Here is an 11,101-nt window from a genome sequence, read left to right as displayed (position 1 = left end):
GCTCCAGTAGTCTTTCGTATCATCTGCCCTGCAACTCTATCTGCAGGACTGAATTATGATTGACGCTGTAGTATACAACCAACTCTATCTAATGGCTGTGCAGCCATCATGTTATCGTGCTATCTCTGGACCACAGTCAAAGCTATGATTCTATTTCAATGTGATAAACGCTAGCTAGAATTACGAAGTAATCGAGCAACGGAGGAGATATCGTGGCATCTCAATGTGCAAGAAATAAACAGATCAAAAGGAGATGAGATTCTAGTTGAAGGATTCACTTCTCATACTCAGCGATCAAGCTTTTTATTACCCCGAGGGGATGCTTGCATAACCTCCAACATCCCCAGCCTACCAGCGAGTAACAACAAATGCATGGAGCACCAGTTTGTTGGAGAAGACATGGGTAAGACAAGACACTTCCCCAGCATTCGATCCAGTGCTGCAATGGCATCCCGCATTGGGTAGTCCGAAAAATGTTGATTTCGTTATCTGCCGCCAATTGATATCTATCTCTTGTTTTTTTGAGCGACTAACTCTGCCTACTTACCTAGAAAGCAACATTGGATAGGTTGCTTAAAATAGGACGGGTCATATTTCCTAGGTCTAGTTATGAGACGGCATGGTCCATGGTCCAGAACCTTGATTCATAACCCATGTCGAGCTTTTTTCTTCTTCTTTGCTCCGTCTTCAACCAAAAGACGTCATTGCTTGTCCACTGAGAAAAAATCACTAGGGAAAGCTTTTTAGCGCAGTAAATTAGGAACTACCCAGCGCCACAACGCCTAGGCCATGGTTCACCGGTATGCAGTTCCTGTCTCTGTAGTGAAGGCTTCATGACTCTTGTTGTAAGTGATGTTATGTGTGACATGACAACAATGATATGATTACTTCTACATTCCCACGGAGAGTTCCTCCGGTTGGTGTAGCACTTCCCCCGGTAAGAGAAGGCCTTAATTCTCCTATCGGATCTCCAGGCTCGCCGAGGGGACGCCGATGATGGTGTTCATGGTGGAGTTAAAGAGCCATGTCCATGGCTACTAGCAGCGGCCTGTTCGATGTCACTCTAGAGCAAGAATTGCTAGGTGCAGCACCCATTCACAGACAAACATCCGTCTCCCGTCCAGGAGACAGCAGACAGCGGAGGAGATGCAGCGGCCGCTGGTGCAATCGGTTGGTTGACGATCCCCGTTGAACTCGCTAGCAACCATGTGCTGTACTATCTGTTTAGGTGAAAACCAGGAACATGAAGAAAGGGAAGCCACGCATCTGCCTGCCTACCTATTCCAAAGACGGGACAGAGCAACAGCTAGTCTCAAGCCTCAGGCACAACCGAGACTGTCAATTCTTTGATCCTACCCACCATCGTCGATCCCGCGTATCCTGTCTCGCCCTTTTGGTTAGATACGGTACAGTCCTGTCTGTAACTTACCTGGGTGCATTGCAGTGCAGGAGACTACTACTTTTTCTTCTCGCCTGCTTCACCTTCTTTTCTCTTCCTCCTCTTCTCTTCCTATCCTATCCTCTCGCCAGAGGAAGCATCACCTAAAACCTCAAGCTTCTGGTCATTGTTGTCCATCTTTTTTAAACTTCTGTTATTCTTCCCCTCTCCGCTTCCCCACACGCTCCAATTGACCTCATCATCCCCCACCAGAGCAACCGTTGCTACCCCTCGCTCGACGATCGTCGCCCGTGCTTCGCTTGCCGCCCCTCGTTGAGCTTACTTGAGCTTCAGCCATGGTTGTTCACGACGGTCACGAATACCTCACTGAGGAAGAGAGGCGCCTCAAGGAGGACCGCGATCGCACCAAGTACTGGAAGAAATGGGGTCCTTACGTTGCTGAGAGACAATGGGCTACAGGCATGTGATTTTTGTTGTGGTTTACCGGAACCACTCATGATAAGGCAATTGCTAACCAAAATACAGTTCGAGAGGATTACAGTCATGATGGAGACGCTTGGAGTCGTGAGTTTATCATTTTTTAATGACGCATCTTGTCCTGCGCGTACTAATAAGTTACGTCAGACTTCCCTCACGAACACGCTCGATCGCGCGCATTCCGTTGGGGTGAGGACGGTATCGCCGGTGTCTGTGATACTCATGGTTACCAAAACATTGGCTTCAGCTTCTGGAATGAGGAAGAGTTCGTATAAGTGCCATAGTTGACCATGCGCCATGACCGCTAACATCATACAGCGAGTTCCTCAAGGAGCGTCTTTTCGGTCTCTCAAATCCCCAGGGTAACCATGGTGAAAGTGTCAAGGAAGCCCACTTCCACGTCGATAATACACCAGTCAGTAAAACTCAAAGAAAACTCAATTGACTTGTGCTAACCTATCGTTTTTAGACTGTAAATTACCCTTGCGACCCAAACTTGTTCTATGCTAATGATCATAATAGCACTCTTACATGAAATTCCTCTACAAATACCCACAGAAGAAGTTCCCTTACAAAGATCTCATCGACGAGAACGCTCGACGAGGAAAGGAAGACAAGGAATACCAAATCACCGACACCGACGTCTTTGACGAAGACAGATACTGGGACATCTTCATTGAGACCGCAAAAGAGAGCGATGACCCCGATGAGATACTCTTCCGAGTCACTGCTTGGAATCGAGGCCCTGACCCTGCGCCTCTCCACATTATTCCCCAGGTGTGGTTCCGCAACACCTGGAGCTGGGGTAGAGAGCCCGAAGACAAGAAACCTTCGATAAAATATGCCGATGAGACTGTCGCCAAGTCTAACCACTGGAGCTTGGGAGAGCGACACTTCTTGTGCTCACCTTCGCCTGGTGTAGGCTCTAGCGGCGACGATGTGATGCCCAAATTCATGTTCACCGAGAATGAAACCAACTTCAAGGCCCTGTACGACCAAGAGAACAAACAGCCATACGTCAAGGATGCCTTCCACCGCTACATTGTTGACGGAGAGAAAGACGCAATTAACCCTGCTCAGACCGGTACAAAATGCGCTGCCTGGTTCAACTTTAACGAGGATGGTGGTGTCAACCCTGGCGAATGTGCCGGTTAGTATTTAAACGCCGAAGCCTTCTAACACGCTTGCTAATTGATGATCCAGTTGTACGATTCCGTTTCACCAGGCGAGACGACGGCTACCTCGATGAAGAAGACTTCGATGATGTTATTGAGAGCCGCAAGGAGGAGGCGGACGAGTTCTACTACAGACTCAGCCCCCTTCCTATGGCTGACGATTTGCGCAATATTCAGCGACAAGCTTTCTCTGGTATGATGTGGACAAAGCAACACTATCACTTCATTTGGGACCACTGGGCGAACGGTGATCCTACCATGCCGCCTCCCCCGGCCTCTCGGAAGGACATTCGAAATTCGGCTTGGAAACACATGCACTGTGATGATATTCTATCCATGCCTGACTCATGGGAGTATCCTTTCTTTGCCGCTTGGGATAGTGCCTTCCACTGCATCCCGTTGGCCATGATTGACCCAGACTTCGCGAAGAAGCAGCTCGACTTGTTCACTCGAGAGTGGTACTGTCACCCCAACGGACAGCTCCCAGCGTAAGTTCGCTCGTCTTTGATTGTCAGATTCCGATGATTAATGTGTTTGCAGATATGAGTGGAACTTCGGAGACGTGAACCCCCCAGTTCATGCCTGGGCCACATTCAGAACATTCAAGATTGAGCGCAAGATGTATGGTCGCCAGGACATAGACTTCTTGGAGCGCGTTTTTCAAAAGCTGCTTCTTAACTTCACCTGGTGGGTCAACCGCAAGGATGCCGATGGCAAGAACGTCTTCGAGGGAGGCTTCTTGGGTCTCGACAACATCGGCTTGTTCAACCGTTCCGAGCCTCTCCCAACTGGAGGTGTTCTGGAGCAGGCAGACAGCACGGGATGGATGGCTTTCTACTGTCTTTCCATGCTCAACATTGCTCTCGAGCTGGCCAAGCACCGTCGTATCTACGAAGATATTGCATCGAAGTTCTTTGAGCACTTTATTTTCATTAGTGATGCAATGACCTTCCGAACCGGTCACAAGGATGAGAAATCTCTTTGGAACGAGGAAGACGGCTTCTACTATGATGCCATTTCTTGGGGCGGCCCCTGGATTCAACAACTTCCTGTGCGATCGCTTGTGGGTTTGATCCCTCTGTATGCGACCATCACTCTGGAACCGGAGTTGATCAACAAACTTCCGTCGTTCAAGAAGAGAGTCGACTGGTTCATCGAGAATCGATGCGATCTGGCAGAGAGAAACATGGCCAGTATCCGAAAGCGAGGAAAGGGCAACCGTATTCTGTTGTCCATCGTCAGCAAGGATAGATTGGAGAAGATCCTGAAGCGCATGCTTGACGAGGATGAGTTCTTCAGTGACCATGGTATTCGCTCCCTTTCCAAATACCACAAGGAGAACCCATTCTCCATGGATGTCAATGGCCAAAAATTCTGTGTTGGATATGTGCCAGGCGACTCAGATAGTGGTCTATTTGGCGGCAACAGTAACTGGAGAGGTCCCATCTGGCTCTGTGTCAACTTTTTGCTTGTAGAGTCTCTGCAGCGTTTCTTCCTCTTCTACGGACCAGACTTCCAGGTTGAATGCCCAACTGGCAGCGGCGATTACATGCATCTTGGCAAGGTAGCTGAAGAAATTCAACACCGTTTGCAGCATCTGTTCGCCCGTACCGACGACGGAAGACGTAGCATCAACGGTGGTGACGACCGCCTGGACTTTGATGAGCACTGGAAGGATTACCTCTGGTTCCATGAGTTCTTTGATGGTGACAATGGACGCGGCTTGGGAGCCACTCACCAATGTGGATGGACCGGACTCATTGCTCGCATGATCCACGATACTGGGTATGTTTTGAACGATCTTATAATTTATCGAGTTGCTAACAGCTGTATAGTGTCAACTGCCGCCTCCCTCACACTCCTCGCACACCTTCAATTGCTATGGGTCATTACTTTGACGATGTCTTCCATCGCAGTGCTGGAAATGGTGTCCCTCACAACGGCATGCCTCGCATCAGGCGTTCATCAACCGCTCGTTCCATCGGTGCCCGCAGTGACTTTGATGATGACGCCCATTCCGTTAGTGGCTCAGTCCACCTTGATGAGGACCGGGCTAGAGAGCGCAGCGAAGCCGATGCACACATGCACAGTTATGTCTCGGAAGAGCTTGAGAGGTACAAAGACGATACCAAGCAGAATTACGAGCATGATGATGAGTTTGAAACCAAGGCATAAGCGACTTAAGTTAGTTTGTCAAAGGGAAAGTCGGCGCTACAAAGAGAAGGAAGTAATAGGGCGTTATCAAAAAGCAAGAATTTCTCACTTGTGTCCTGTTGTAGAGCAACAGGGTGTCCTGAGTTTATGGGCTTAGACTTGTCATTCAGTTTTCCAAGTAGTCATGATACAATCAGAGGTACACTCTCATAAGATCTCACTCGCGACAAAACCCAATGACATCACTGCATCTGTCATAAACCACTCATCCGTAGTATTTATGAGTTATCCATATTCAAGATGAGGTCAGCCATTTATTAATGAACTCAAGCATCTCGTGAGAGCTCGTAATTCCGCTATGTCCGACACCAGAGTCGGATACCACAACAAAATAGTTCAGACTGAAAATCATCACGCTTGGAACAAAAGAATTCAATTGGGGAACTGCATGTATTGCACACCCTGGTCACACTCTCCTACACTATTTCTTTCCATCGACACTCTCCCCTTTCTTCTCCCCTAGCCGGGGGATACAAGAACTTTGGTTTCGGGAGGTTGTAACAAAAACAGGGGAAGAGAAACCCCCCTAGAAGCCGGCGGGCCACCTACTCATGAGAGAGGTAGTTTTGCGTGGTGATGAAACCCCACGAGACGAGGCAAAGGAGACACTAAATAGAATTTGTATACTATGGTGGTTTTACAGAGCGTCCGTGAGGAGCTTGTTCATCTTGGCGATGCGGGAAGAGACGCTCAGATCGATGGTTCGGTCGCCGATCTCGACAACGAGTCCACCAACAATCTCGGGGTTGACCTAGAAGAGGGGGGGTCAGGGGTTGCTGCGATGGTGCTGCTGTGATGAGACGTACCTCGTTGGTGACCTTGAGCTTCTGGCCCTGGCCAACGTAGGCGGACTTGGAGACAGCAGCCTCCAATCGGTTGAGTGTTCGCTTGTCAAGAGCCTAATGACGACAATGTTAGTCGACTGTTCTCTTGTTTTCCTTCCATCCTTTCCATCCAATGATGTCGCGGTCGAGTATAGCTTGCTGTGACGTAGCTCGTGCATCCAATTCATATCCCTCTTCCATCTGCTATATCCCCAAACGTACCTGAGCGCTGGTAACAGTGAGCTCGACCTCACCACGGGCGGCAGAGATGATGGTAGAGAACTTCTCAACAACACCGGGAATGAGGCCCAGTCGGTTGTTCTCGGCGAGGGTGGCGAGGAAGTTCTTGACGGTCTCGTCCTTGGCGTTGATCTGCTTTGTGAGCTCATCAACGATAGCCTTCTTGTCGGCCTCGGCGAGGGTAGGGGCGTTCAGGACGGCGGCGAGCTTGGGGTCCTTCTCGAGGAGAGCGCCGAGCTTGTTGAGGGCATCGGCAGCGGTATCGACGCTGGAAGACTTGACGGCGGCAGTGTACTAAATTGACGCAAAAGAAAAAATTGCGTGTCAGCGACGGCGCGATCTCCAATTGAGGTTTTTGTGTCATGACGAGGGGTCAGTCAATTGGTCCCGGGGAAGCCAATTGACATACGGAAGGTCGAAACAAGACGGTGCGTATTTTTGTTCTTTCATTGGAGGTGGTGTATTACCAGAGCAGTAGCATAGGTGCCATCAACGCCGAAGACGGAAATCGGGGGCTTGACTTCGGACGAGGCAGCGGCGGCGAAGGATCGGACGGGGGCGGCTCGGAGGGCGAGGGCTCGCTGGGGAGCGCCGACTCGGGCGGCGCGGATGACCTGTCGCGAGAACATTTCGGCGGCTGCTGGTGAGAAGGAGGAGGAAGAGGGAGATGGAGAAAGGGCGAGTGTGATGATGTTCGGCTTCGATTAACTTGGAGGTTGTTGCTAGCCTGGGCTCTCGGCAATTTTCGGGCGCTCGATGCCTTACACCCGCCCAGGCATCCACTTATGATTACATAACTCATTCAAGATAATTGCAGCAAGTAACAATAGGAATTAACACAAGCAATTTCAAATACGTTGAGCACTTCAAGTAGGTATTCGCATAATGTGTTCTCTTTTTTCCTTTGAGGTTCATTTTTATGATTGCGTGTGCAGTCTCGAGTTCTTAAACTAAGCGAACCAAACTGCACGAAACAGCTAATGGCTGTTCCCTATCATCAATGTCATACAGTCAAACAGCTTCCTATGCTCCAAAACCCTGTCCTTCAAACGCCCAAAACTCCTTGTTGCTAAGTCTCAAAGCTCAGTACTCTCACTCTCAAGCTTCTCCTAGTCGCTCTTGAGCATGCTGTCGACCAGGTCGCCCAGAGGACCCCAGTAATCCCTTCCACTCGCCAAGCTGTGCTCATCAACAAACAGCACGTATTGCTTGAAACTTGTGTTCAGGTGCGGCTCAAGACCAAGCTCACGAATTACGGGGTAGTGGTGGCAGTAAATATGAGCGTAGACACGGTACATGCGCTTGAAGATCTGGCGGACCAGCGCCGGGAAAGACTTGGGGAAGGGGACACCTTATGATTGTTAGCAACAATTCCGAGGATACGGGCATATTACAATGCATACCAATTTTGCTGGGCAATACTTGTTCGTTGTCGATGTTTGATTGCACCCACGTCATGAGTTGTTCAATATACGCTGGTGCAGGCATCTTAGTTGGACGCTTGTAGTTCTCGTTGTCTTGCCAGAGATACTCGAACCTAATTTCTGTCAGCTTGCGATAAGTCAACGGTCCTCAGAGAAACCTACTCGTCGGTGGCTTTCATCTCAGGGCATGATTGTGGCGAGCAGAACTCGGTGATGGCTCCGTAGAGAAGGTTGATCTGGTTGTAGAAATCCACCACTGAAAGTCATAGTTAGCAAAACCCAGCGAATACATAACCACGTCAAACTCACTGTTGACAGCCAACCACTCATTCTCGTCCTCGCCTTCTGGGAGCTTGACGACTTTGCGCAGACTGCCACCGCCCAGTGTCACTTCGGCATACTGTCGCAGCTGATAACTGGCCGATCCTCCCTTGCCCGCGCGAGGGCGAAATTGGTTTCTCGTTCGCTGGTTACTATTCACCAAAGGCTCCAAGTCAGTAAATGGCACTTCATCTAAGAAGGGCAAGGGTGCCGCAGATAATGCGACAGTCATGATGGTCATGTCCATCTGAGGCATCGTCGAGAGCGACTTCGGACTTAGATATCGGAAGAAGGTGGCGGTGTGCGGCGAGTACGGGGTCTCAGGATTGTGCTCCTCGAGAGGAAGATAGGAGGACTAACACAGTGGTTAAGAAGGCTTGAGCCATGGTGAACAGCGATGGTGACGAGGTTTCAAGGAGGTCGAGATGTGATGCTGCTACATTCCAGCGGTTAGCGGGGCAATCTGTCCATGGGGGTTATTCGAGGGGAGAACGAACAAGACTGGTAGGTGAGACAGAGTCTTGTAAATTTCAAATGCGAATATGTAGATACGATATCGCCTAATATCACTGCTAGGCTCGTGTTTTGCGAACGTGTTTTGGTAAGGAGGCTGCGGCTGGACCTTGTTGTTGAGGTTGATAGGTAAAGGTGCCCGGGCAGTACAGTAGTAACGATGGCGTATGGGCGTTGCACTGTTTACTCTATTTCCTGATTGGTGTGGTTGCTACGGAGCTCTAACCCCACCAAGCTATACTGTACTGCATGAACAGAGCTGAGCGGCTCATCTGAATTGAATTTAATACTTCAATAGTTCCTAATTATCGCAAACTTTAATTTCTAACGTATCTGTCTATTTTACTGAATCAAAACAGAGCTGAATACTGTTTACATGTCTGATATCAAGTGGCACTACGGATAATAACATAGACATAAAAATACCCATTCCTTTGACATGGGAGCTTCTTGTATGAAAGGTGGTCTATAAAACTAGTGTAATAGTTGCCATGATAAAATTCTAAGAACTTCACAACAACTAGCTATCGACTGAACATTGTCTACAGCCATTACCAGCGACCCCCACGACCTCTGCCCCTGCCTCGTCCTCTTCCGCCTCCCCTACCTCTTCCTTGACCACCGCCTCTCCTCCCACCAGTGAACCTTTGATCTGTTTTAGGTGGTCCCTGTGCTTTCCGTTGGCGTCTCTCTTGTTCAGTGGCATCCCATATATTCGATAGCCCCATCATTTCGCAAAAGGTTGTGGTCTGTGGGTTTGTGTACTCCGCTGGCTGCTCATTGACAATCTCAGGAGTACCAGGAACATAAGGTGGCGCAGTGATCTCGAAATTGTACGGCACATCTAACTTTCCAGCCTTAACAACATTTTCTTCGACCCATTCTCTTTCCTTCTCGATAAGGGGCAGATAATGCTCTTCGCCCTTATCAGGCGGTGTTTGTGCATCCCGGTCACCGAAGACCAAGGAATCATGGAAGACTCGAGTAATCGCAAGCCACTCTGGGTCGTATTGTAGTCGCCATCTTGGCGACTCTTTAGCTGGAGGATATTTAGAGCTTGTTTCTGGGTCAAAAGGTTGGAGTTCACAGAGCTGTAGAAAATGTCGTCCCGGTAGGCATTTATCGAGAGCAAGGAATCGGACCTCCTTGTTCGTGATGCCAGGCGGTACGGGTTGACCAGGTGTCTTCTTAGGCTGTGGACGAGCGAAAGATGCGGGTAACTGTGCCCTAAGCTCCTCCGATACTTCGTTGGATGTTTCTGAGGTCTCTTTGGTTTCAGGCTCGCTCTTTATGACCTCTGGTTCTGCCTTGGGCTTAGTGTCCTCTTCGTCGTCATCATCATCCATATCCAAATCAATCTCATCGGGATTGGTTTCCGTAGCCGGCGCAGGAGTGACTACAGGAGCAACATCTGGTTTGATCTCTTCCACTTCAGGTTGGGTGTCCTCGTATATCTTGATCGCAGCGAACTTGACATGCATATGGGCCGAAAACCAATGAGGAGGTCGCAGACGGTCCATGACATACTCAGCTGCCACACTACCGAGTGTACCGTCTCGAGATTCATTTTTGAAATCAGGCTTCTTCTTGAACAACCAACCATGGTCCCCATGTCGTTCGACTGCGCGTGGCCAGTCGTGACTGAGGCCGACGTCCACTTGCGTCTGGACTTGAAGCAGTTTGCGGACGTCAATCTCCCTAACATGGTACCACGACTTTACATCGTCGCCACTGAATGGTAGTCGTTCGTGATGTGGTTTCCGGTAATCGAAGCCTTTCCATATACCGGATAGTCCAGCAATACGCAATGGACCGAAACGCAGGATGTTGGCAGCACCCATGTAGTAGATGTTAGGCGCAACCCAGCCTCCGTAGTAGAGCTCCCATAAATGTGAGCTGGCTTCATGGTTTCCAGCAATGAATATTGTCGGATAAGGTGCCTTTCTCTCACCAGAGTAGTACTTGGGAAAGTCTCCTAAGTGGCGGTATTTGACAGGGCAAGACATAATGGTCAAATCCTCAGCATTGCGGACAGACTGTGACCGTGCATGTTAGCCCAAGTGAGCCGATGATGGATGTATGTAGGGGTTCAAATACCTGAAAGTCACCGCCGATGATGAGGATATCGACACCGTCCCAACCTCGTTGCTTACAAGATTCTTCGACAGAGGCGTAGATGGCATCTAGTGTGCCATGGCCCTATGTTTTTTTTAGTAAATAATAACAATGAGTTGGATGACTTTTGACTCACGCATCCTTCAACAGCTACTCGGACGCCTTGCGTCTCGAATGTGTTGGTTGCCATCTTTTGGGCCAGGTACCTATTGAAGTGGTTGTGGTTGTGGTTGTAATTGGAAAGTTGAGGCTAGTGGGTTCACAAGCAGAAGCTGGTTTCCTTTATGGGTAAAAAACCACTGACGGTGAACCACTCTATTGACTGACACGGCAGGTAGCCCCCAAGAGAGACGTTTCCTGCCTAAAACCTGATGACTCAATTATCTAATTGAAAAGGCC

General features: G+C 49.3%; 4 protein-coding genes across 4 annotated transcripts; 1 reads left to right on the top strand and 3 right to left on the bottom strand.

The window, feature by feature from the left end:
- Nucleotides 1-1,734: 1,734 nt before the first annotated feature.
- On the top strand, nt 1,735-5,226 carry FIESC28_08657 (uncharacterized protein; the record flags this gene model as incomplete). Its single annotated transcript, XM_031162795.1, has 9 exons — nt 1,735-1,825; nt 1,925-1,963; nt 2,024-2,141; nt 2,195-2,291; nt 2,346-2,348; nt 2,399-3,026; nt 3,080-3,539; nt 3,592-4,836; nt 4,887-5,226. 9 exons carry the CDS (start codon nt 1,735-1,737, stop codon nt 5,224-5,226), a joined length of 3,021 nt encoding a protein of 1,006 aa, XP_031013157.1.
- A 676-nt stretch (nt 5,227-5,902) lies between these two features.
- On the bottom strand, nt 5,903-6,958 carry FIESC28_08656 (uncharacterized protein; the record flags this gene model as incomplete). The annotated part of the gene is made up of 4 exons (XM_031162794.1): nt 5,903-6,016; nt 6,072-6,164; nt 6,312-6,623; nt 6,797-6,958. The coding sequence occupies 4 exons, from the start codon at nt 6,956-6,958 to the stop codon at nt 5,903-5,905; spliced, it is 681 nt and encodes a 226-aa protein (XP_031013156.1).
- Nucleotides 6,959-7,438: 480 nt separating this feature from the next.
- FIESC28_08655 (uncharacterized protein) lies at nt 7,439-8,330 on the bottom strand (the record flags this gene model as incomplete). The annotated part of the gene is made up of 4 exons (XM_031162793.1): nt 7,439-7,680; nt 7,733-7,866; nt 7,916-8,009; nt 8,063-8,330. The coding sequence occupies 4 exons, from the start codon at nt 8,328-8,330 to the stop codon at nt 7,439-7,441; spliced, it is 738 nt and encodes a 245-aa protein (XP_031013155.1).
- Nucleotides 8,331-9,138: 808 nt separating this feature from the next.
- FIESC28_08654 (uncharacterized protein) lies at nt 9,139-10,892 on the bottom strand (the record flags this gene model as incomplete). The annotated part of the gene is made up of 3 exons (XM_031162792.1): nt 9,139-10,623; nt 10,685-10,786; nt 10,839-10,892. The coding sequence occupies 3 exons, from the start codon at nt 10,890-10,892 to the stop codon at nt 9,139-9,141; spliced, it is 1,641 nt and encodes a 546-aa protein (XP_031013154.1).
- Between the last annotated feature and the right edge of the window lie 209 nt (nt 10,893-11,101).

The sequence above is a fragment of the Fusarium coffeatum genome (assembly GCF_003316985.1).
Source record: "Fusarium coffeatum strain FIESC_28 chromosome Unknown BRIP53273_contig_206, whole genome shotgun sequence".
Lineage (NCBI taxonomy): Eukaryota > Fungi > Ascomycota > Sordariomycetes > Hypocreales > Nectriaceae > Fusarium > Fusarium coffeatum.
The sequence above is the reverse complement of the archived record's forward strand: the minus strand, read 5'-3'. Positions and strand labels throughout refer to the sequence as shown.